Source organism: Protopterus annectens, chromosome 6.part0 (genome assembly GCF_019279795.1).
Source record: "Protopterus annectens isolate FY-2018-M chromosome 6.part0, PAN1.0, whole genome shotgun sequence".
Taxonomy (NCBI): Eukaryota; Metazoa; Chordata; order Ceratodontiformes; family Protopteridae; genus Protopterus; species Protopterus annectens.
Genome location: NC_056737.1, coordinates 299,851,618 through 299,879,063, shown reverse-complemented (window position 1 = coordinate 299,879,063; position 27,446 = coordinate 299,851,618). Strand labels below are relative to the sequence as shown.

The window sequence follows — 27,446 nt, the reverse complement described above, 5'->3', positions numbered from 1 at the left end:
TTTTAGAAGTCCCTTCAGTATCAGCTTGTTTTTCCCTTTCCAACAATGTTCTATTAGAAAAATTCTCACAAATAGTACAGGGTGGTACAACAGACAAATGGGAAGCTCCCAAACAATAAACACACAAAGAGTGTGCAGCATCAGAAGTAGGCAGTTTGTGTCCACAATCAGAACACCGCTTAAACCCCGGACTATCTTTTTTATCTGCCATGACAGCAAATTAATGAATAGAAAAATACCAATACTGGTACAAGAGAGTACTCGAAGGTATGAGAGAGAAAAGGGAAAAAGATTACCAACGATGGTAAAGAGAGAATACCTCGCGGTAAAAGTAGTAAGGAAAAAGCAGAAAAACCTGAAGAAATTACGAACGCTAGATGCGAGAGACAATAAAATATGAACTTTTCTGACAGAAAAGTAATTTGTAAAGCAGTTAAACAACAATTGACTGTACTTAGCTCAAGAGAAGTAGCTTGACACGACCGGATGGCAATGCAGCAAACAAAATCTGGGGTAACAGGGAGAGGGGGATTGTGAGTAAGAGTTTAGCTTGAGAGTTTGAAGCTGACGCGAGCTTGGAAAATGTCCGGCTCGGAGCCGATACCCATGCATAAGGAATGAACGAGGATTAACAATATCAGATATACTCCTTCCATCTGCCTTTGATGTCCTGTGGACTGGTGAGCAGGTTGCTGCTGGCATCCCTTATGAATGCTGTCTATCTTCTTTATCTTTCTGTCTTTGCCTTGCAACCGGATATAGTTTCTTTGTGCCCCTTATTGAGTCACTTTCCAGAAGTTGGTAGAGTGCCTCCGATGCCCTATTCTTTGCTTTCCTAGCCTGGTCACACTTTTCTGTCTCCCACATCTTTCTGCACTCCTTTCTTTTGATGACTTCCTGGACTTCTGCATTTCACCAGCAGCTTTCCTTGTGTACCTTACTTCCATACCTGGCTTAGTGATTAAGGTCTTCGCCTCCCATGCACAATGTTTGATCCTGACCTCTGACCAATGTCTGTTTTGAGTTTGCATATTCTCCCTGTGGGGTTTCTCCCATATCCAGAAAACATGCCTAGTGTTTCCATCTCAAACTCACCAATGAATGGAGCTGTGGGGCAGCAGTACAGACTCTACATGGTGCCCTATAGGGGGGAGAGTTGTACAGACCAACTCCTTTGGGCGTCTACTTTGGTGCACAGTATCCTCAAGATAGGAAAACACGGATCATAGACTGCGCGCCGTGGCAGGGCTAGCCACCCAAAGGTGTAAAATATGGCTTTGGGTGATTTGGTGATGTTAACTAATGTCACCAAAAATGGGTATGGGTAGTTACCAGTGATAAGTGGTTTGAGGACCTGGCCTACTCTGACCAACGCCAGGGACCCTTGCTAATAGTAGGAGGGGTGTATGTACCCCTATTGGCCAGTGTGTGCCCGCCCTGAAGCCAAGCAGCCCTGGGTCAATAAGCTACTGGCTGGACTGTGTCAAGTTGCCCAGCCTGGGTTACCTATTATAGCTCTGTTGAGCGAAAGCTGGATGTAAAACCAACCAACCTGCCAAACATGAACTGAGAATTGCTACGTTTAATGTAGGTTCACTAACTACGTGGTGGTCCCCCAAAATCCTTCTCTGGAGGAATCTGTGTTCCTGGAAGCATTTGGATATGGCCCATCTACCTCCTGCATAACCCTGCCCGCTGATGAGCTCATCGATTTGATCCCTCAGCGGGCATGGAAGAAACCTGATATGGTTGAACTTATCCCTAAGACACCAGACCGAATTCTGGTACCACTGACAGGAAGGGAATTCTGGAGCAAGGGAGTACAGTAAATGCCATGGGCGTGGCAGCAGGCATGAAAAAAGACTTGCAGAACAAAGTTCTACTGTCCATTCTCCCTAAAAGAGTCTAGAGCTTTGGACAGATTTGGGAAGAGTGGCTATGCTATTGCTCTTAGGTTGATGAACTATATGGCATATTTCACTAGGTTGCAATGAAATTCATTTATTATTAATTTTATTTATTTACATTTAATAACCAGGTAGTGTCCGACTGGGCTGGAGGTCCATTTTCAGCAGAGACCCAGGGAGAAGAGCTCCAAGGAAGATTACATAATTATACCTTAAGAACTGTCAAATACTCTTTCAGGGACCACTGCTTCAGAGACTCAAGGTGTGGTAGCCTTGCAGTTGGCTACCCTTCAGTCCACTTCAAATTCGTCCATGAGTCTTATTTCTCATGCAGCTGAGGGTACCTCAAGGGCAGCAGGTTCAGGCATCTCAATAAGGAGGCAGGCCTAGATGTTCTGGTGTGATTTTGCAAAGCTCTTCAAGTCTTCTTTAATCAATGCTCTCCTTTGACGGATCTTCCTTATTTTATTTAGCCCCAAAGTGAAGGACACACACTCCAGGTATGAAAAAGATGGAAAGATAGTCTCTGCTGTAGGAGTACATTTTTCGACCCCTCAAAGGACCTTCTGTAGGAACCGAGGAGGATGGAAAATGTAGTTCAAAAATTCTCTGGGTCCTTCCTAAGGTCCACATGGAGACAGTTCCCCCAGAGGCATGGGGGGAATGCTAATTGAAGATGCTGTCCACGTAGCAGAGGTGGCTCACAACAGGCCCTACCAGCACTCCTGAAAGGAGGCCTAACTGTCCCCCTCCCAAGGCAATCGGGGGTCATTTATCCCTGCATCAGAGAGCCTGGCTAGTCATCACAAAAGATACCCGAGTGCAGAGGATTATTTCCAGAGGTTAAGTAATTCCCTTTTCCCTTCCACCCCCATCCTCGAAAGTTTCCCAATGTTCCACCCAATCAGAGGAAAGCAGCAGCACTAGAAATACAAAAGCTGCTACAAAAAAAAAAAAAAAGTCATCCACGAGGTCACACCAGACTAGAGAGAATCCTGAACGATTCTTTATAGTGACAGAGAAAAACGGGGCTGGAGACCAACTCTGGATCTCAGCAAATTGAGCAAGTCAGTTAGAGACACTCAAAGTTTTGGATCATCACGGTTCGGTCCATCCTGCCATTTCTAGGCAAGGACCACTCGATGTGCTCAATAGAGCTTCAAGATGGTCCAGAAGGTTTTTACGCTTCCGGCTGGGAGCCATCAGAGCTCTGCCCGTGGTCTCACCACAGCCCCCAGGGTGTTCACCAAATGCATGGTAGTGGTGGGAGCTTACTTGACATTACAGGGATTCTGGTTGTTTCTGTATTTAGAGAAATTGCTCATCACTGCCCCAACCAGGTTATCTACTCATAATAGCAACAGACTAGATACTCCAAACTTGCTCCCTTCTAGGAATTACATCAAATCGCAATTGCAGCCATCTCAAACACTGGAGTTGATAGGGGCAATACCTTCATTTCCCCTAGCCAGAGCAGACATTGAAATCCCAGGTCACGAAAATTGTTGACAGCACTAAAATTTCAGCCCGATTGATTATTCAGGCCTTGGGATCAATGTGAGTGATCATAATTCTAGTCCCACTGGCAAGATTTCATATGAGAATTCTTCAGTGGATACCAGCATCTCAATGGTCAATTCTTTATCAGCAGATGTCAGTTCAAAAACTATCACAGAAGCATGCAAAAAATAATTTTGGTGGTAGGTAAGGCCAGATCAGGTTCTAGAAGGCTGTCCGTTCATTCTCCATCAACCCAAGGCCATAGTGACCCCAGATGCATTCCAGAGTGGGTGGAGGGTCACTTCCTGGGGAAAGTAGTCCAAGGTGCTTGGTCCCCCATTTGCATATAAATGTCCTGGACATGAGAGCAGTGCTTTTACTGTTGCAAGCTTATCAGGATGCTCTACCTCTGGGGACAGCTACGATTCAAACAGACAATATATCAGTAGTTTGGTACATCAACAAACAAGGAGGATCCAGATCTTACCCTTTGTGTCTTGAAGCAATCAGTGGGGCAATGGGAAATCTCATCCAACTGCTTTCTCATAACGCACATTCCGGGGAAGTCCAACACCACAGCAAACAAAATGTGCAGGGTCCATTCTACTACCTTACAAGTGGTCTCTCAATTTGAAATTGACAAATGATTTTCTGTCAGTGAGGCCAGCCTTGCTGTGATCTTTTTGTGTCTCTCCTAAACAACAAGTGCAGCAGCTTTTTTGCCCCAATCCCCCCCACCAGGGGAATCGAGTGATAAGCTGCTCCACGACTGGCCCTCTGGTTTTCTCTATGCTTATCCAGCAACTCCCTTGATTCCCAAGTTTCTACAGAAAGCTGCAAGGTTAGAGATTAAAGTCATCCTCATTGTACCTTACTGGCTCGAAAGGTTTGGTTCCTCTTCCTTTGTCCACCTTCTATACTGGATCCGATTCCAGACCTCTTGTCTCACCTGACAGGCATGATTCATCCAGATATTCTCTCAGGCTAACAGTATTGTTTCTCCACTTCCGTTAGCAGCCAGACAACCTATGCTCCCCATCTCCTGTATGTCATATACTTTCATCTTCCCATAAAGCTTTTACTAGGAAAATTTACAGAAGTAAATGGAAGAGATTTATTTGTTGGGCACATCAAAGACATATTGATCGCTTTTGTGCCCCTACACAAAGTGTCCTAGAGTTTTTGGCAGAAATTTTCAATGAAGGAGCTAGCTCCTCTACCATTAAAGTTCAATTGGCAGCAATCTCTGTCTTTTATACAGGAGCTGACAGCTCTTCCCTAGCTTCTACTAAGATATGCAAGGCCTTCTTAAGAGGTACTATTTTACTTAGACCACCTTATAAAGATCCTACTCCTACATGGGTTTTGAATCATCTTCTGCAGGCCTCAATCCATTCCCCCTCTAAACCAGCAGAAAAATGGGGTCAATAGCACATCAGCGAATGCTAAAAATAGCGAACTTCAAAGTCCGAAAGCTGAAAAGAGTGCAGGAACGGATCTTGGGCCGTTCTCCAGGCTTTGCTGTTTTCTCCACTGTGGTACGATCTAGGAGTTGGTATATTTAAGTTGGGGGGTGTGGGGGCTGAAGTCCCCCACTTAATTGACTGTATACTCTTTTTTTTTTGGATCACAGAATTTTTCCCAGGCTGGTTCGTTCCTTCGCTGTTTTCAGCTTTCAGACTTTTAAGTTCGATATACCAGCGTTCGCTGATGTGATACAGATCTGAAAAATGTGATCTTAAACGTCTGAGCTGGAAAAAGTACAGTTGTGTACACTTGCCATAAATGTAGATGTTCGAGTATATTCACTGTTGCAGTCATCACATTTGGGTTATCTGCTTGCAGTAGCCCTCAGTCGGCCGATTAACAAAGTCTTGGGTCCTGTGTCGGTTGCGGTCTCTTCTTCCGTGACGTCAGGTTGTCAGGAGTATAAAACATGCAGCCGACGCCATTACATCAGTTTTTCTTGCCCCAGATGTCAGGTGCCCCCCTAATGGGGAGCAATTAAATATATAAAAATACAAGGTTATACCTCAACAAAAAGCAAATACACCAAAATGCTTTAAAGCATAGTAAAGGAGACTAGAGGTATAGCCAAACGAAGTCAAGGGGCTGGAGGGAGGGTAACCAGGACTGCAACACTGAATACACTCGAACGTCTACATTTATGGTAAGTGTACACAACTGTACTATGTTCCTAGTGTTTCACTGTTGCAGTCATCACATTTGGGTAGATTCCCAAAGCTAAGGATGGGAGAAGGAATTTAGATAATATTAGGACCAGCTATAAGGCCCTGCAAGACTGCAGTCGCAAAGCCAGCTCTGGACTTAGAGAAAATTGGCAAATGGTAATGCTTGGTGAAAGTATGTACAGAACTCCAGGTAACAGCTTCTAGGATGTCCCTGGTAGGGGCGCCTCTGAGAAAGGCTGTAGAGGTAGCTGCAGCCTTGGTTGAGTGGGGTCTGATCCCCTCTGGAATAGGTTTTCCATGGTGCTTATAGCAGAAATTAATGCAATGGCCTATCCATTTAGAAATGGTTTGCTTTGAAATAGCCTTCCCCTCTGTCTCTGCAGCAAATGCCACCAGCAGTTGTTCAGATTTCCTTCGAGGTTCAGTCTTGTCCAAGTAGAATCTAAGTTGTCTGTGTACATCTAAGGAGTGCAGCATCCGTTTCAATGTGTTCTGTGGATTAGGAAAGAAGGTTGGCAAATGGATGGACTGATTAAGCGCCACACTGGATACCACCTTGGACGTGAAGGAGGGATTGGTTCTGAGGGACACCCTGTCCGCATGAAAGATAAAAGGTTCCACTGCCATAAGGGCCTGTAATTCCGATAACCTTCTAGCTGAGGTGATTGCTAAAAGGAAAGCTGTTTTCCAAGAAAGAAAATTTAAATCTGCAATAGCAGCTGGCTTGAAAGGAGGGAGAGGGAGTTTTTCCAATACAAAGTTAAGGTCCCAGGCTGGGGTTGGAGCTCTCCTGGGTGGTCTTAAATTTTTGGCCCCTTTAAGGAACTGCTTCAGCAGTGGATGAGAGAAGAGGGGAGGGGAGGTTCTGTGTTATAATGAGCTGAAATGGCTGATGCGTGAATTTTGATGGAGGAAAAGACAGGCCCTTGTGAAGCATCTCAGTTAAGTATTGTAAAATCTGAGGTAACTTGGGCGCTGCTGTGCTTGTCCTTGAGATTGGTTCCAGGCACAGAATCTTTTCCATTTTTCAGCATAAGATTTTCTGGTACTAGGCCTCCCTGCCTCTAAAATGATATCCATCACTGGTTTACTGAAGGATGGTAAAGGAGAGCTTAGGAAATTAGCCAGGCTGCTAGGTTCAGAGTTTGAAGCTGAGGGTGCAGAATCTGGTTCTCCTGCTGAGAGAGCAGGGTAGGAGTCTGAGGCAGGTGCCATGGGGCCAGCAGTGACACACTGCGCAAGAGGGGTACCACTGTTGGCATGGCCAGTCTGGTGCAATCAAAATCATCCTTGGTTTGTCTTGTTTGATCTTTAGTAGTACTTTGGAGAGCAGAGGCAGAGGACGAAAGGCATAAACTAATAGGTTTTTCCAGCTGAAGGACAGAGCATCCACTTTCCATGCCTGTTTGTGGGGAGTCCTTCTGCAAAATTTGTCCAATTGATAGTTCTGTGGGGAGGCAAACAGGTCTATATCTAGGCTCCCCCATTTGCTTGTCAACATGTTGAAAATCCTTGGTTCCAGTTTCCACTCGTGTGGGTCCATGAGGTTTCTGCTTAGCCCGTCTGCCAGTGTATTTAGTTTTCCTGGCAGGAATTGAGCTTGTAGATGCACTTGGTAGCTCAATGCTGTGTTCCACAATGCCATGGCTAATCTGCAGAGGGGGTAAGAATGGGTACCCCCCTGCTTGTTTATGTACCACATAACAGTGGTGTTGTCTGTCTTTACCATTAATTGTCCTGGAAGAATGTGGTCCTTGAAGGCTGTCAGAGCAATTCTGTACAGCTAACAGTTCTTTTTGATTGATATGCAGGTGCATTTGACTTGGGTTCCATTTGCCCTGAATGCACTTCCCTGCCAGCTGAGCCCCCCCATGCATAGTCTGATGCGTCTGTTGTTAGGGTTTGGGCGGCAGGGGGTAGTGTGAATGGTAGTCCCTTGTTTTGGTGGCAGGCCTCTGCCCACCAAAGGAACTCTAGGCGTAGGCAAGCTATGATACAAGTCATTGCTTCTAGATCCTGAGAATGTTGACACCATAGGCATTTTAGACAGCATTGTAGTTTCCTCATATGCAGTCTTGCATATGGAATTAGAAGGATGCAGGAGGCCATGAACCCCAAGGCTTGAAGTATTTGCCTTGTAGATAGCAGGGTTTTTGTGACCACTTGTTTGAAGTAGGTTGTTAAATGAATTTGTTTCTCCAGCATGAGTAAAGCCATATGGGAAGTTCTACTCAAGCTTGCTCCCAGGAGTATAATTTGTTGACAGGGTACCAGGTGTGATTTCTTTCCGTTTATGGTGTACCCCAGACAAGTTAGTGCCCTTTGTACAAAGGCCAGATGATTCAAAAGTATGTCCTGGCTTTCTGCCTGAATTAGACAATCATCCAGGTATGGGTATATTTGAATATTTCTTTGCCTGCAAAATGCAATGACTGGAGCTAGGCACTTTGTGAATACCCAGGGCACAGAAGATAAGCCAAAGGGCAGTGCAGAAAAATGATATTGCATGTAGCCTGCTTTGAAGCATAGGTATCTTCTGCAAGATTCCGTGATTGGGATGTCAAGGTATGCTTCCTTTAAATGTAGTGTTGCCAACCAGGCATATTTGCCTAGCATAGGGAGCAACTGGTGAAGAGTTAGCATCTTGAATTTTGGAATCACCAAAAAGGTGTTTAGAGTAGACAGGTCTAGGATAGGACGCCATGAATTGTCTTTTCTGGGTACCAGGAAAAGTCTTGAGTAGAAACCTTGTCCCTTTTCCTCTTCTGATATCAACTGAATAGCCCCCATGCTTAAGAGAGAAAGTACTTGCATTTGGGCCTCTGCCCACTGATTTGGGGGTAGATCTGGCCACCCGCTTGGTGTTGGTAACGTGTAGAAGTGAAATCTGTATCCCTGGGACACTATTTAAAACCCATTTGTCCTGGGTAATGAGTTTCCAGTTCTTGGCATGAAGAGCAATCTTTCCCCCCAAAGGGGCAGTCAGTTGAGAAGTGCTTGGAAGTTTTAAAAAGAAGTCACTGAGACAGTTTATCATAGGGAGGAGTTTTATTACTCCCAGATTTGGAAGTGGAGGCCCCCCCCCCACTGCTTAGTCCTGTGCGTACCCTGGGACTGAAGCCTGGAAGCTCTGCTGGATCTGGGTTTCGACTGAGAAGACCTGGAAGAGGCAGGAAAGGACCAATTCTTGGAAGGCCAATGCCTACTAAACGTTGGAGGTTGTACTTATAAAAAAATCTTTAACAGTTTGCATGGATTTAGCTTTTTCCTCCATCTTTTTAAGAATGTCTTCTGCCTTGTTGCCACACAAGCGGTCCTGGTTTAAGGGAGCATCCAGTAATTTCGCTTTAACATGATCTGGCAAGGATTGCTCCTTAAGCCAAGCATGCGTTCTAAGTACAGACCCAGTTACAGCAGCCCTGCAAGATGCCTCTAGTGAATTAAAACCATATTGCAAAGTATGTTTTCCAACCGAATGCAGTAAATCCTTATTTTCAGCACAATCAGGAATCAACATCATTTTCTGTTTAAGCAATCCAGTAATATGCTGCCGATACTTTAACATATGAAACTGGCAGTTTAGGGCCCTAATGGCCAAAGTTGAAGAAGTGTATACCTTCTTACCCCATCTGTCCAGCGCCCTGGAGTCTCTATCAGAGGGGGTAGGAATTTTGGCAGTAGTAGCTTTAATGCCCTTGGGTCCCTGTGAAATGGTCTCAGGATCCGCAGTAGGATTTTTAAAAAGGAACTTGTGAGAGTCAGTGACCCTGTAATATCTATCAGGTTTTCTCGGAGCAGCAGGTAAAGAGTCAGGGGACAAGCTAGATTCCGAAAAGGTATCATCAACAATGTCTAGTACAGGAGGTATGGCTAAAGGCCTGTGCTGGGACAGGAATAAGAAATCCCTAAGCCTCTTTTTAGAATCAGAGAAATCCTGACTTTCCCAACGAAAATGCTCCCTGAGAGTATGCAAGGTTTCACCAAAAGAGAAATCCTCTGGGGGAGAAGCAGAGGGAATAGATTCCTCAGCATCAGAATCCTCATAGGTAGATAAGGGTAAATCCTGGTCATCAGAGGAAGCAGAAAATTCAGAATCCTGGTCAGAAGTATCATAAGCAAACTCAGTCCTAGGTCTCTTAAAGGGGGAAGGTTGGCCTCCCCTAATTAAAGTAATAAGGTATAACAAAAGGAAAACTTCGGACTCAGCACGACTGTGAAATAAAATTAAGAATTTATTGGGTAAGCGCTTTCACGTACCTTTCAGTACGCTTCCTCAGACCATAAAAATAGTAACAGAACTATGTGCTCTTATATAGCAGCAACAAATGCAATAATTAATTAAAGCAATAAGCTTAATGAGCAATTAATTGAGGACAAATAGAAACGCTAACTTAAAAATGCATTACAATTTAAAGACATATATTTATCAATGGTGAAAAACAACTATAAAAAACAATATGAAAACTAGTAACACTGACATAAAATGTATGCATACATGGAAGAGGAACTTAATTGCTATTAATTCATACTAAAACTATCTCAAAACATTTATTTAATCTGAAAGTGCATATAAAAATGTTTAAATAAAGTGCATGTGCAGTGAATTAGTGAACAGTTTAAAAGAGAACTTTGACATATAAAAAAGAACACCTACACAAAATATGGCCATATAACAAAGTGAATATCAAATATGCCATTATTCAAGATATAAAATAAAAATAAGGCAGAATGAACTTAATATATTATTAAAATGTACGTGTACATGTCAATGGAAAAACCTAAGTGAAGCTATGAGCCTACAAGCCAAGAAACGACTAAAAAAGAGGAGAACCTCATGTAGGAAATGTACTTGTATAATGGTATAATGCCATAGATACTGTGGTATGTTCTGCCTAAAGCTCATCTACGTGTGTTAAGGTAGGGTTTTATAGAAACATAAAGGTTTAGGCCTGGAGGGTAATGCCCTTTTAACCTCAATATCCATTTTAGTTCCTTTAATTCTAACAAATTCTGATAGTCTCCACCTCTAGCGTTGGGTTCTACAATTTCTAGCACCCTAAACAGAAAGGAATGACTTGAAAAACATTGCACATGTTTAGCCAAAGCGTTTAGTTCATTCATTTTCTTTATATCATATGTATGATTGTAAATCCTATTTTTTAACTTGCGTTTCGTGAGGCCTACATAAAATGCAGGACAATGTACACACGTTGCTAAATAAATTAACCCTGAACTATCACAGGTAGCAAAAAACCTAGGTTTGAAGGTATATTTTATTTCTGGATGTACATATGTTTGTTCTTTAGTGATGAACTTACAGTAACTGCAATGTTTGCAAGGGAAAGTGCCCAATACTACATGGGGTTGCGGTTTGATGGAAATTGGCCTGTCACAAAGCAATCTTTTGAGATTTTTGTTGTTCCTATATGTAAAATGAGGAGCATTTCCTACCAGTTGTTGTGTGAAGGCGTCTGTCATAAGCACCTTCCAATTATTATTTATTATCTCTCTAATGTTACAGCTATCATTGGTATAAGTTGTAACGAAGCTTAACCTTCCAGAGGAAAGGGGGACATACTTGGTACCTGTGATGTGAGGGCAAGCATGTGTAGTACATGCTGGTAACTCTACATCTTTTAGCAATTGCGCCCTAATTGTTCTTACTAAATTAGCATCATACTGTCTGTCTAGAAATAGACGTTCCAGTTTATCTGCCTCTAAAGATAAATCTGCAGGATCTTTGCAGATTTTCAGAAGCCTGATAAACTGACTTTTAACTATGCCTTTATATACATGGTGTGGGTGCATGCTATCATAGCGTAGTATGGTATTCCTCCAACAAGTTTTTCTGAACAGAGTAGAGCTTAAATAGCCATTCCTTATATCCAAGGTCACATCCAAAAAGTTTACCGAATCAAATGAAGTCTGTGCTGTGAATTTAAGGAAGGTAGTGGTGGTTTCCAAATAACTTTTAAAGGCAAAGAATTCCTCTATAGAAATGGTCTCAGGATCCGCAGTAGGATTTTTAAAAAGGAACTTGTGAGAGTCAGTGACCCTGTAATATCTATCAGGTTTTCTCGGAGCAGCAGGTAAAGAGTCAGGGGACAAGCTAGATTCCGAAAAGGTATCATCAACAATGTCTAGTACAGGAGGTATGGCTAAAGGCCTGTGCTGGGACAGGAGTAAGAAATCCCTAAGCCTCTTTTTAGAATCAGAGAAATCCTGACTTTCCCAACGAAAATGCTCCCTGAGAGTATGCAAGGTTTCACCAAAAGAGAAATCCTCTGGGGGAGAAGCAGAGGGAATAGATTCCTCAGCATCAGAATCCTCATAGGTAGATAAGGGTAAATCCTGGTCATCAGAGGAAGCAGAAAATTCAGAATCCTGGTCAGAAGTATCATAAGCAAACTCAGTCCTAGGTCTCTTAAAGGGGGAAGGTTGGCCTCCCCTAATTAAAGTAATAAGGTCATCAGCCATTCTTATTTGTTTTTTAGGCATAGAGGCCTGACCATGCGGTCTGGGCGTCAGTTTTCTAGGCATGGTTCGAGATTTAGGCTTTGAAGAAGAAGATGGCATCAGTTTAATACGCAGGTCAGTAGGCCTGAATACACCCTCAGAAGCCAGTGCCTGCCCAGCAGCTGTAGAGACATCCGCAGGTTCCACAGCTGAAGCATCTCGTGGCATACCGGACTCCGAATGTGTCTCAGTAGAGGTCTGCGAATCTGAAGTAGCGGGTATCAGGGGCTGCGAAAGCACCTCACTGAGTACTGGCGACTGGCTTAGGAGAAGCGTTGTCGGCAGCTTTGGACCTAGGTGGCCTGTGTCTGTCTTTATCTTTGCATTTTTTCAGAATGTCAGTAGTTGGATGGCTTACCGAAGACATATCAGGATAGTTGAACCGAGCACCAAAATATTTAGAAGTGAAAATATACCGACGGATAGTTCGTAGTTTAAATAAGGCACAAAACCAACAGCGAGGTACATCGTGGTCAGGGCCTAGGCAAGGAATACAGTGCGAATGAAAATCTTTATGAGGTATTTGCTTTCCACAAGTAATGCAATTATTTACTTTTACTGACATCGGTTAAGAGCAAGAAAAAGTTTCTCCAACGGGGTACTTAGCTTTTAGTTGAAGACTTTGGTTCTGAAACTCGAAAACGAAAATTTCAGGAGTTGGCCGACCAGCACTTGCTTCTGCTTCAGGCACCGCACGGCAAGAAAGACTGATGTAATGGCATTGGCTGCATGTTTTATATCCCTGACGTCATGGAAGAAGAGACAGCAACCGACGCAGGACCCAAGACTTTGTTAATCAGGCCGAATGAGGGCTACTGCAAGCAGATAACCTTAATGTGATGACTGCAGCAGTGAAACACGAAGAACATCATACATTACACTTGCTGATGTTCATAGACAATTGCATTTCTACTTGCACAAAACAAGAGAGATTAGAAAGTCTGATCAGTTATTTGTATCCTCTGCAAGCAACAAACCAGGCAAAGCTGTTACAAAGGTAACACTGGCAAGATGGATTACTGACTGCACAGTCTTTGTCTTTAATAAATTGGGCATTTCATTACCCAAACCTTTAACAGCCCACTCTACTAGATCTTTGGCAACCTCATCAGTATTTTTATTCAGTCATTGACATCCACACTGGTCCAAGGGTCTTCCTGTAGACACTATGGTGGTGGCGGCTGCATGACATGTGCAGCTGCTACTTGGGCTAATCCTTATACTTTTATTACTCATTGCAAATTGGATCTGGTCTCGAAGGGAAAAACAGCCTTTGATACAACCGTGCTCAGAAACATCCTTCCTTAGAGCCTACTCAGTATTTCGGGTAGCTGGGGACTCTGTCCCAGTGGCTGAGGAATGAATAAAAAATGACAATCAGATAAAGAAGTTATGTACTTAAAATAACATTCCATCTGTGTTGTCCATTTTCATTATTCCTCAACTCCCTGCCCACCAACCCCCAACCTTTGTCATTATGGACGTCTGAAAGAATGAGATGTTATAAAGACACCACAGTGTCTTGTATTGAGCTCCAGATATTGTCTTCCTTTGTCAGGAGTATTATTTTAATATTTTCTTACTTATGTCATCTAGCAAAGATATGAGGTATGTTAGGGGTTGGTGCATTGTGGGTAGGGAGGAGTTTGAGAGTTTCAGTTGGCCACGAGCTATAGTAATGGCTGAGGAGTAATGAAAATGGGATAAAACAGATGGAACTTTATGGTAAATACATTTTTTAAGGAGAAAAAGCAAAGTTATGTTCAATATTTGGCATTTTCTCTTGGCATGTTGGCTTTATGACTGCAGACATTTCAAAAGGGATAAGAAGACTCATGGGTTACATACAGATGTAGCAGTATCCAAAGGGGCAATGCCACAAGGTTGCAGAGTAGATGTCCTGACCAGTGTAGTGAACACACCTAACCAAGACTAGTCATCTCAGAACAATCTTGAACATGAAGCATCTGAATTTCTCCTTATAAGTCCCTATTCATCTTGTGTGTCTCTTTCACAGCTGAAGTTTGGAAGAGGATAACAGACCCACATGGTACTGTGGGCTAGAGCCTTCAGGTATTTGCAGTCAAGTACTAGCTAAGGAAGTGCAGCTTACTCTTAAGAGTTTTGGTTGCAAACCCCTGGCAGACATTGCAACTTTGAATATTGTCCTGTGCCCCCTAAACAAAAAAAAAATCACAACTGGAGTGATGGGTCTCTATAGAGAATCTGTATACCACAACCAACCACACTTGCCCTTTTTATGGCTAGACATAAGGAAGCTGATAAAAAAGACAAAGACAAGTGCAAACTGCATGAGCACTGAAGCTGTGATATTTGAGAAATATGAAAGACTGAATGAGATGCCTGCAATGTGAACTAATGCAAGACATTTTATAAGTGGTGCAGGTTTATTTCCCTCTTATAACAGCATACTCAAGGGTGGATGTATCCCATGCATTGGGAAAAAAACTGACCTCTTGAAGACCTTAACACATGGATGAGGCACCTAAATGTGAAGCCCCAGTAGTAACAAATACTTCAACAGTAATCTAATAAGGACCAACTCTAAACGGAACACTGAGTAACCTGAAACCTACCCAGTGTTTAGTTATGATAAAAACAGCAAACCCAGGTGGGAACACTGCATCATAGGCTGACCTGGTGATGAAATGCAATTTGCTTAAAACAGATCATCAATATATTCCAGTTATGTCATTTTAAATTGAAAAAAGATGGAATAATATACATAAACTAGTATATGCAGACCATGAGGGAAACAGAACAGTTTAATATGCTACAGTATGTACTTCACAACCACAGTTATTAGTATACGTACATATAATACATACTTTAGTATAAGCCTCTCTCTTGCTCACACACAAAGTGAAATACATTAATACAATAAATGCTAACAACAAAACAGCATTATGCCTAAATGTGTGTGTGCACACACACACACACTATAACCCACCATTTCAGTTCTGCTACATAATATGCACTGACTTTTCACACTGACCTATCAAGGTCATACAAGTTATGAAATGACATGCCTCCATTGCAAAGGATGAACCCCTGAGTGAAACAGATAACCCAGAAATGGCCAGTGACTTGGTACTGAAGGAGCCAACTGGAAGAAATGGGAGTGAGTGACTGTTGCCAGCTTGGGAGGAGGGACTGGCCTCGTCCACTGCACTACTGTCACTGAGTGGAGACCAAATGTAAAGCATGTGGGACATGCATCAAATTATGTGCTCTACCCAACAAGTAGTGCAAAATCACAGACAAATTTTGGTGCATGAAGAACAAGCATGCACATCTCAGTGGACAGTACTGGAGGCCCAACTTGACCGAGATGTGGGGGAAGGGAGTTGGTGATCAAGCAGATATCATTTTGATTCTTGTCGGTGAAGATTGTTGTTATTCTTCTTTCCCCAAGTGTTTTCAATGCTGGGAAGGAAGAGGAAGCAAATCGGTCAATGGGAGATCTATTAGTACTGGGGGTTGGAGGAAGAGCAACTAAAAAAATAAATAAAAAACATCACCTATCTGACCAATAAACCCCTGAAAGTACTGCATCTGTCATTCTCTATGTAATACACCATGTAAAAGTGTAATAATTTGCTTACCTCTTCTTCCTTGGAAACATGCAGTAATCACCTACAGTAACTGCTGACTGTTTGTATAAGAGAATAGAAAAGGTTGTGTTCTCTGACACACTAACACAATTTCCACTTACTGCAGACAAAATGTGTGGTCAACAGCTTAGTAGATTTTATGACATTTTACTGCACTTTGTCTTATCAACCTGTGTCAGAAGCTAACCTAAAGTTTTCTTACCGATTGTTTTTCATTAATGTATCCAGGTTGTCACCATACATATCCTTGTCTATGTTTTTGCTGGGTCTGTAGATATTCTGCGCAGTATCCTTTCCCCTCCATTCTGTGTCATAAACATTGTAAGTTTCATCCTCTCCACCAGCAAAGCCACTGTCCATTCCCTAGAAGAAAAATTTTCAGCATGAACAAAAAAGCTACAGTAAAGCCAACAATTTCCAGAGCAGGGGGCCACATTAGTGATGCAGACTCAGAATAAAGGCATGCCGTTCATTTAGTGTTCCAAACCACCAGAATTTGTCACTTAAATTCACTTGTGAAAACCTATACAAGCTACTATAGTTCAATTATAAAGCTGAAAGACACAAACAAACACTGTACAAAATATAAAAGCAACAGAGTGCTCTTTCAAGGTTATACTACATTCAAGAACTCTCTTCAGGTTCTTTTTAAAATGAGATGATGACAAAAATGTACTGGTTTGGTGTTGAATCAGTTATACGAAACAGGACTACAATGACCAATTATGACTCCAGTATTATGCAAAGCTCAGTTTGCATAAACTTGATAGTGGTACCATAAAATCCCCAAATGGTATAAGCTCACACAATACAGAAAAGAATAAACTCTTTAATGGGGAACCAGTATGTAAGCTTGGTTTTCTCATGTGAAGTAACCCTCCCCTTAATTCATTTTTGCAAGATTTTCTTTTCCAGGGAAACCTAGGAATACAATACTTGGACAATAACATGGCTACACCTTATGGGGGAGGATCCTTTTAAAAAGCTGTATGTGAGGGTTACAGAAACACCAGCCTAAGGCAGAGGGAAGCACTTTGGATACTAAAAGAACCCATGTAGATGCAAAACAAGCTGATGCAGACCAATTTGCTACATGGCCAGCATGAACGGGTGGGCCATCCACCCGGAGACCACTTCTCCAGTTCTAAGGTATGACAGCAACTGCATGGTTGCTGCACCTTGATGGAGACCAAGAAGTAGCACCTTGCGAAGGCACATCAATCCAGGCAGTCCCTTTGGAGAACAGCATGCACAGAAATGTGACCATTTTGGGAACCGTACATGCAGGACTAACATCCATAGAGGTAAAAGCACCCTTCTCTTTCCCTTTGTGGGTAAGGATGGTATGAGAGTTGCACACAAGGATAATCACAGTGATGCTGTAGGAGAAGCAATGAAAAGATAAGTAGGTAATATGCTTGCAGAAACAATGTGCAAACTGTCAGTGGAAACAAACTTGCAGTCTAGTTGAAGCCATTGAAATATTGTGGCTAGCCTTCCCCCTGCACTTTGTCTGCTTTCCATATGAACCACTCAAATACTGTAGTCAAGCAACCCACTTTACCAGCATCTTAGTGAAAACAGACTTAAGAAAGCACTTAAGACATACTTTCTTAATGTTCACCCTAAACCTCAATCCCACTACAGTTCTCACCTTTATTCTATGGGGAAAAAAAAGTAACACCATATGAGAAAAGTAAAAAAAAAAAAAAAAAAATACAAAAGTAAGGTAAACTTGCTTATAGGATTATCATAAGTCTGAATTCGTGTTGGAACACTGGCACAAAATCAGGGTATCTGTGCCATTTTTGGAACGAGTCTTGAAAGGGAAGCTGGGTGGGATACCGGGATGTGGCTATCTGCCAACACTATTATTTTGTAGCAAAGCCATGGAAGTTCTTGCTGTCTACAAGACTTTTGGTAGAAACCAGAGACCCAACAAGCACAACTTCAGTTTCGGGGGGGGGGGGGGGGGGCAGATGAACAACAGTGCATGGCACACGGAAGCATAAAGTACATCACTCCCTCCAAAGGGATTATGACCAGATGGGCAAGCTCTCGGACTCCTGTGAGAGTTTTACCTATTGACTGATGACTCTATGCCACCTTATGCTCATCTCTCATTATGATACTGGTTCCCATCCTTGTATGGGACAGTCAATAGGTTCCATTCTCACAGGAGTCTGCCACTGAAGGGCTATCCCTAAGATTACTGATAAGAAGCAACTGAGGTCTCAAAAGGGAGTGGAGGATGGCCAGGCAGAAAACTACCTGATAGCAGCAAACCATCCAGAACCCAAAACAAGCACTAATTTGACAGTTTGGGAGCTAAGCATAACATTGTCAAGTGCCGGCATTTTAAACCAGCCACCCATAGGAGACATGGGAAGAAGTTCAAGGCCTACATCACCAAGAAGCCAAAAGCAAGTGCGGAGGGTGTCCAGTAGAGAGACCTTCAGGAAGGGCTTTCATGTGATATAAATCAGTGTTTGAAAGATGAGAAAGCTCAGTGATCCTAAGGCCAGGTAGCAGGCCAAAGTTAATCCACCCAATGAGGCAGGCTGTCATTTCTCATAAGTTCTATCTCAACTAGTGAATGCTCAAACTCACCCACTAAAGGTATGGTGGTGAAGCACCCTCAGTGACCACTGTGAATGAGCCATTAAGAGTGGTTTCAGCACTGGTAGTTCCGTTTTTATGCATATGGAAACTGAGTGACTACAGCACTCACACTGAATTATCCCTATATTCCCCCCAGTGAAGACTGGATGAACTCTGTAGCTCATTTCTACCCCCAGATGAGGAAGGCTAATCAGCTAAGTTTGAAGAGACCGATATGCTACCTGAGCCCAAAGGGTCAGCTCAGACACTGTAACACATGCACAATTCGGAGTCTGGTAGAAGATTTTCCTCCCATGTGCAGGAATGCATCTTCAAGAAGCACAGTTTGATCTACAACAGGTTTCACACAAACCTCTCGCAACTAAACTCCTCCCTTACCCATAACCTCTTAGTCCCAACACCATACCTCAAATCTTGTTTGCTGATCTTTTTTCTTATTATTAGAAACTAAGGAACAACCCTTGTATGAGAAACCAACCGCTGGAACTCAAAGGCAGGAACATTGGTTCCCTTAGCATCTTTTCATTCTTCCAGAAGTCACAAACAAAATAGTAAGGCGTTGGAAGGAGGGAGGTGAAAGCCAACAAAAATGGACAACACAGATGGAACGTTATGGTGAGTACATAACTTCTTTATCAAATGTTGTCCATTTTCATTTATTCCTCAACAAATGGGACGTCTCCAGCTACCTGAACCCTGGGAGGACTCTAAGAAAGGATATTCCTGAACACTACAGAGCCAAAGGCTGCTCTTCCTCTAGAGACCAGATCCAATTTGTAATGAGTAATAAAGGTATGAGGATTTGCCCAAGTTGCAGCAGCACAAATATCGTCCATAGAAGATCTGGATAAAAATATTGATGAAATTGCCATAGACATGGTTGAATGAGCTCTTAAAGGTTTTGGCAAAGACAAACTCAATTTGTTGTAGATACAGGAAATGCAATCAGTCAGCCACTTGGCTAAAGTTACTTTGGTAACTAGCCTGCCCAATTTTGATTCTGAAAAGGAGACAAGTAACTGGTCTCATTTTCAGAAATTTTATGTAAACAAAAATGTAACTGTTTCTGAATATCCAACAAGTGTAACATGCTGCTTTGTTTTGGAAAGAAAACTGGAAGACTGCTAGACTGATTTTTGCTGGATTCTGAAACCACCTTAGGAAGGAAAGGTTGGTTCGGAACAATACCCTATCTTTATGAAAAATCAAATAAGGAGGCTTAGAAGATAGGACTTGAAGTTCCAAGACTCTTCTAACAGAGATTTTTGCTACTAAAAAGATAGCTTTCCAGTTAAAAAATTTAGTTCACACTTCACTGACTGTTCAAATGGAGACAGTTAAAGCTTGTAAAACTGAATTCAAATCCCATGGTGGAGTTGGATCTTTAAAAGGGGGGTCTAAGAAAGGTTCCCCTTATAAATGCCTCAACATTTTGAAGAAGCTAAGGTGGAACTGTTTACTCCATATGGCAGCTAGCTGTACTTTAATAGCTGAGGAGCCAGCCTCTTCAATAGAAATTGTAGCCAAGAACTTTAGGTACTGGTACTGAAAAATGGTCAAAATCTTTTTATTGTGCCTAAAAACAAATCTTTTCCATTTACTTCTGTAAATCTACTGGAAACTTTATGGGAAGACAAATTTGGAAAAACCATGCAGTTAACTTTAGTCCTACAATGTCCGGGAGAATCATGTCTGTGAGACAGGAGTTATAATTTAATCCAGAATCCATGGTGGAATAACTAGAAAAGGGGAACCAAATCTGATGACTTCCCAAAGGATACAGTAATGCATTTTTTGTCATTTAGTTTCAAACCATGATTTTGACACCAGTTATTTATTTGGGACAAACCTGCAATGACTGCTCCTAGATTGCAGTCATCTGCAAACTTCCAGAGCCCTTCGGTATTTGCTTTTACTTCAGAAAAATAGTTGCCAAATAGGACAGGTCCCAGCACAGAACTCTGGGGGGACTCCACTGGTGACTGATCTGTTTGTGGAGGTAACATCCTCTACTTTAATTATCTGCATCTTATTTGTGAGACAGTCAACAATCCAGGAGGTAAACAAAGGGATTTATGCCCTGACTGCTTAGCTTTTCTACAATACCCGAATAGAGAACTGTGTCAAAAGCTTTGACCAGGTTGAGGCACATGGTGTGTATTTGTTTTGCCTTCATCCATTGCTTTGGTGACCTTTTTAAAAAATCCACCAGGCTGAGTAAGCATGCCCTGTTGCTGAATTCAAACTGAGACACTTCTAGTGTTTGGAGATTCCCTATGTCCTTGGTTGATTAAGTCCACAAGTGTTTCTATGGCTTTGCATACAAGGCTGGTCACGCTTATGGGTCTATGAAAGATCCTCCATTATGCAGGGGAATTGACTGTAGCTGTTTTCCATTCATTTGGTGAAAAAAAACCTGTATACAGGTTGAGACTGAACAGTATTGTTAGGGGTGTGGATAAATCATGCATCTGAAGTAATTGACTTCATTTGATCATCAACCTGTGGGGTATTAGGATCTGAGACAGCAGCTTCACCAGCATCTGATCTGAGCTCCACGCTCCTCCCCATACCCATAATACCCCTCCATCTCCTTCCTTCCCTCAGATCTCATTTGCTGCAGCTTGCTGAGCATTGTGGTCTTGGAACTCCGGGTGTGGTGAGTTGTTTTAGTGATAGTTTTGGGAGTTTGTGCTTTTGTGGTAGTGTTAGGTAGGGTTTCTTCCCTTGCCATTAACTCCCCTTTTGCTGTTGCGTCGTGTTTACAAAAAAAAAAAAAGTTTATTTTAGTCAGTGTAGTACCTTCTTCCCCCTCCTCGTTACTTAGCTTGGGTGTAAGTGTGTATGGTCGGGCGAGTTAGAGCCTTGTGCCGGCAGATCAGCAGAAGCCAGTTTTTAGGAAGTGCACAGAGTGTGGCCACAAGTTGTCTCCAGCTGATGGCCACACTCTGTGCGTGGTTTGTTTGGGGGTCCCCCATTTTGCTACCGCCTGTACTATTTGTGCGGGGATTAACCCCAGGGCCCTGAAAGATCGTAGGGCTAAATTAGTCTTGAAGGGACTTCTCTCTGCTACAGAGGCAGCTGTCTCCACTTTGACTACTGTCACAGATGTGACTGCATCTTCTTCTGCTGCCATTTCTTCCCTTCCCTCCCAGGCCAGGACTCAACCTCCTGCCAAGCAGTCTGTGGAAAGGCAGCACAGAAAAGACAAAGGGAGGAAGAGATCTCTGGACTGGTTGGATCCGGTGGGTCCTACTCAGAAGCAACAGGTGATGTGTAGGCTTAGTATTCCCTGGCTCCGCTCGCCCAGATTCCCGCCAGAGGAGCCTAGACCTTCTTCTAGAGCCTCTGTACATGTACATCGACTCTCCCATCGGCATGGGTGGCCTCATCGCATTCCACCAGAAGCTTGTCTGAGGCAGACATGGACAAAATGATGCAAAGGTTTATTCACACCCAGATTCAGATGGGGGTCTTGCTAGCCCCCTCTCCCTCTGGAGGGGGAAGCTTGCTTCCCTTTTTCACACCAATAACTCTATCTCCGATCCAGACCCTGGTATCGGAGTTTCTGGATCCCAGATGTCCCTGAGTCAGGGGGTCGATGCTGGCCGTTACCTTGAGCACGTCTGACCTGACTAGTTTCGGATCCGAGCGGCTCTCAGAGCCGAAGCCTGGGTGTCAGCTCTGAGAAGTTTGGATTTTCTCCATTGGCAATGAATTTGTCGGGTCATGGCCCTCCCCTCGGTATCTCGGCTCCGTGGGGCTCGGCTTCGGGGAGTGCAGCTTCCTTACTAGTCTCCCAGGAGGCTCACTCTCTCTCGGTTTTAGACGTGGTGGAAAGGGTTCTCTCAAGTGGATCGAGGCCCCTGACCATCTCTTCGGATACCACCCCGACTCCCTCGGCTCTGAGTGCAACTTCAGCCATTTTGCCCATTCAGGGACAGCCCGTGCTCAATGTGCCCCAAAATGTTCCCCTCACGGAATGACAGACAGTTTGTGAGTCCTCTCCGGAGAGGCCCACCGAAGAGGTGCCTCGCAAACGAACGTGCAAAAGGAGGCACCTGGACTCCATCCCAGAGTCCTTCATGGAGGACACCGATTTGGAAGAAGGGGAAGGTTCCCCCAGATCACCCCCCGACGATGTCTCCTTTGGAGACATCATGGAACTCCTGTGTGGTGGGGGGTGGTCTGCCTCAAAGCCTTCCTCAGATGAGTTGGCGTTTCTGGAGGCCTTCGTCATGAATATCCTCCATTATGCAAGCGAATGACTGTAGCTGTTTTCCATTCATTTGGGGAAAAAAACCTGTATACAGGTTAAGACTGAACTGTATTGTTAGGGGGTGTGGATAAATCATGCTATTTAAGATGCATCCAGGGATATTGTCAAGACTCGTCAAAGCAGTACTTTTAGCTTTGGATAACACTTTTAGGATTTGGTCTTGTGTGATAGCTGGAAACGATCCAGTTTCAGGTATAACTTAAGGGACAGAAGGAGGGGAGAGAGCGGTAAAGTAACAGCTAAATTTATCGACCAATAGGTTTTCTACATCTTCAGTCGCAGTGTAGATGTCATTCACAATTAGCTCAATCCGTTGCACTTTTTAGATTACAAACAACTAAAAAAATGCCTTGTGATCGTCTTTGGCTTGGGTAACGATTTTAGCCTCAAACTTGGCTTTGGTGGATTTTAAGTTTCTGAGTTGTTTGCTTATTTTGGTGATAAGGCTGTAACATTCAAAGAGTTACTTTTCTTACTTTTGGTCAAAATTATTTTCCTCTTATTTTAAAGCTTGTTGATATTATGATTCCACAATGTGGGTTGGTTTCTGGGGTTTGGCATGCACTTATTCCTATGGAGTAAAGCTGCATCTATGCAGCTGTTTACATGCTGGCATAGTGTGATGGTGTATATTTCTACATATTCAGTAGAGTTAAAACTTGCCAATGTATCACTTAAAAGTAGGTAGTTTGTCTTAAAGAAATTTCTAAAGGTACCTTAGGTTGAAGGGATCTCTGGTTTCAGTTTAATTTCGAAAGGAAACTGCTTTATGGTCAGATGTAACAAGTGAAGAAGATACGCAAGGGATGGTGAAAGATTCTCCCATATTAGTAAGGACAAGATCCAAAATGTTATCCCCCCCCCCATTTGTTAGTACAATGTCCAGGAATCTCTGTGCTTGTGCAGTAGTGGTGGTGTAGGTCTCCTAGTCTTCCAGATGGATAGTTAAGATCATCTAGGAAAATGGTATTGGGTTTAATTAATACTGAGTGAATCTATTTCCTGTAGATAGGCATTGTGGCTTTCTTTTGTCATGAGGGAGTTCTACAGCTAGTTAATACATGGTATGGGACCTTTCTGATGGTTATTTGGACATGAAACTCTAGTACACCATGCTGCTTTACCAGCCTTGATGTGAATTTCTTCGGAATGTAGACTGATACACCTCCAACTTTTTCACCTGCTGCACAGTAACTGGTCTAAATGGGTGGAAGAAATTGTAGCCCTGCACACCTGAGTACTCTTCACTATTTTAAACTATGTCTCAGTCACTACACAGACATCCATATCTTCCAGGGAGAGAAGGGTTTGTAGGGAGTGGAGTTTCCTGTTCAGGTTCCTAGCATTGATCAGTTAACACCTTCATATTTTCCTTTGTTTCATTATGTTGCTAGGTTTATCAGATTGGTGTTGCCTAAAAAAAGCATTATGTGAGAGGACAATGTCTTTGCCAATAATCAAAACCCTAAACAGGACAGATGCAGGCCACTCCTGGCAAAGCAGCAGTTACATTGCTGTTGTGGCTCTGGGTGGTAGATCTGGAGTCTTTTTGCTCAGAAAGACTCTTCATAGTAAGCAAGCATTAGGTGGATGAGTGGACTGAGTTTTGCTAAAACTTACTATCCTTATTTCCAAGAGTTTTTTTTTTTTTTAATTACAACCTCAGCATAAGAAATAATTTTGGCGTAACAAATGATTGTGGTAGACATTCGTGATTTTGAAAGGACAAGTTTTTAGGTGAGGGGGAAGCCATACGATTAATTAGGTGTTTACACCTCTCCCAAACAGCATTATTGCTGTATCACTGCAGCCTTTCTGCTGCAGGTAGCATGTCAAATGTTGCATGGAGCCATCTGGAGTCTCTTCCAGTGTAGAAAGTGCTACCTCTTGGGCAGATGAAACTAAACACCCTCTGACAATCAATTACTCCCTAGAATATTTGCAAAGGGATTCTCCAGACAGTATCACAGTACAACAGAATATAGAAATGCACAACGGCAGTTACTACTACCAACTTATTGGATATTGAGGACTCCGTGTGCCCTTTCTTTTTTGTACCCCAAACATCTTTACTAGGTTTACACATATGACAAAGGCAATCTTACACTTATATATAAATGAAAAACATACAAAATGATATCACTTTAGTTGCAAACAGTTTACATCACATACACCACTGAAAACTGTAGTTGTAAACATTATACATCACTTATAAGCCATCCAGTCATTATCAGTTAAGCATTATATAGCTCATTCAAATCATGCCTCGAACCTTGTTCTTGCTCTGCATATATTGTTCCCACAATTCCCATGTAGTTTGCTCCTTCCCTTTTCTAAAGATCTCAGCTCCAGTTGTTTTATCTTTGTTACTATATTCACTACTTCTAGTAAAGTTGGTCTAGACTTAACATTTCCATTTTCTAGTAATTGCTTTTTTGGCAGCCACCATAATTAGGCTCAGCAAGGCTTTACTATTTCTAGGCAATTCCGATTCTGTAGCATAACTCAAAGAAATGATCTCCCCAGTCAGTCCCAATCTGTTCACCCAGCAACTCTGACAGAATGGTCTGCAGGGAATCCCAAAAGTCTGCCAGCAAATCACACTTCTAAAAAATACATTCCCAACTACCTCTTTCTTTCCCATCATACCTCCAACATTTGCTATCCACCTGATGAAGAATTCTCTGGAGTCTACTTGGGGTATAAAAATACCTATGTAAACACTCCCAGGCAAATATCCTAAATCTTCTAGACTTTGTTGTATTTTTTGGAGATGTACATATATCCCCCCCAATTCTCTCTTTGTGAATTGCTTATCCAATCTCTCTTTCCATTCCTTTCTAAGCTCCTCTGATTGATTCTTATAATTAACATGCAGTATTTTATATACTTTACTAATTATTTATTTTTTAATGGCAGCTTCCGTTCTAGATTCTATTAAAAACTCTACCACAGCTGGTCTTTCATGTAGGAGCCCCCTATTTCTTTCTCTTTGCTTATACTCTGATATCAATCCTTGATAGGGAAGGCAATCTCTAACCTGCAGTCCAAATACATTCTTGGCCTCTTCCCATTCTGTTACATTTCCCTTTGCTCCCTATACCTTGGTTCCTTTGCCATTTTTTTCCAATAAATACCAGCCCCCTCTTGCCTATTATCTATATCCCTGAACATAGTCAACCCTAACAGCAAAATCTCTTTTCTCCATTCTCGTGCTGGTTTGGTTCTTGGAATACTCCCTGCTATTTTATGAATATAATACTCTGTATGATTTTGGTTGTTCTCCTTAAGAGTCTGCATCCAAAATCCCAATCCCTCCTTATTTCTTGAGCTTCCTCCCTGTGCCAGCATCATTCCTTTCCCCTTTAAATTATAGTTTTCTGCTTGTGCTATGTACAAGAGCCTTAACCGTGTTGCTCTAAAATACCCCCCTCAAATTAGGTAATCCTAGTCCACCTTGTTCTGTTGGTAGAATAAGCTTATCCCACTTGACCCTTGCTGCCTTCCCTTCCCAGATAAAATCCTTCAACTCTTTAATTGCTATCCACAACTTCTCCTCTAGCTGAAAGAAGTATGCCTGAGCTGTGTATAAGACTAAAAGGACTAAAAACAATTTACTGGTTTGTATTTTAGTATCCACATCCATGTAACACAAAACTTAAAGTTTCTCAATTTTTATATTACCTTCTGTTTAGTCTTTTCCCACATATCCTTAGCTAACACCACACAGTCACTCCTAATCCATACTTCTAAATACTTCATTTTATCATGTTCCCATAAATATGGACATTGCTGGACCAATTCATGTGTGGGTACATAATTTTCCGCTATTGCCTTTGCTTTAGCTTCATTAATTTTGTATCCCGAGAAGATTTGAAACTGTCTTAAAATGTTCCACAACACTGTAATGTCCCTTTCTGGTTTTGTCATGTATAAAATAATATCATCTGCAAAAAGAGCCAGCTTTTCCTGACTACCATACCAATTATACCCTTGAATTTCTGAGTCCCTTACTTTCTTTGCCAGTGGTTCTAAATATAATGCAAACATCACAGGGGAAAGCAGACAACCCTGCCTGGTTCCTCTACTTAAGCAGAAATTATTGGAGAGGTTTCCACCTACGTTAATTCATGCCTCTGATTCCTCATATAGTCTTCTAATCAACCTTATAAGTATATCAGGGAAAGCAAATGCTTCCATTGCCCTGCTCATGAAGTCCCAGTCTGCTCTGTATCAAGACCCGCCAATAAAAGTGGTACTCTTTCTTACATTCTGCTTCCCTCTGGATCATCAGTCTTCTGTTAATATTGTCAAATTTTTGCCACCCCTCTATAGAGGACTCCATGTGCTCTTGTACTCATTTTGGGAATCAAGACTGATGATAGTGCACCTCACAGGTTAAATGCAATGCATATCAGATGGACTGAGCCAATAACTGACAATGAACCACCAGCAGCAATTGAATCCCAACATTTTCACATTTGACACATCAATTTTTGGAGCTCTCAGGTGGGACTTCTATGCTTTAGAAGAAAATGCTCATCTGTAATATTTCTGGACAATCATGACGCCCTGCCCATAGCAACACCTATATGCTTTCCTCCTCATTCTCAAGGGCCTGTCAAAGGTGAGAATGGAAAAGGCAGCTTCAGGATGGTCCCAGTTTAAGTTCAGTGAGTTCTCGTGCTCAAGGTAGGATATCAGCAGCAGCAAAGGATTCTCCACTCTACCATTCTCAGTTTACAGTCTGACAGCTATCCTACAGAAGCTTCTTGATGTTTCAAATTGTTCATGT

The 27,446-nt window shown here is 42.4% G+C and overlaps 1 protein-coding gene across 2 annotated transcripts in view; it reads right to left on the bottom strand.

The window, feature by feature from the left end:
* The window catches only part of SNW1 (SNW domain containing 1), a 1,165,034-nt gene that overhangs the window by 54,678 nt on the left and 1,082,910 nt on the right, over positions 1-27,446 (bottom strand). For both annotated transcript variants that reach the window (XM_044074050.1, XM_044074049.1), the window contains exon 13: positions 15,953-16,113. In XM_044074050.1, the coding sequence (XP_043929985.1) occupies positions 15,953-16,113 (161 nt within the window). The remainder of the gene's footprint in view (positions 1-15,952; positions 16,114-27,446) is intronic.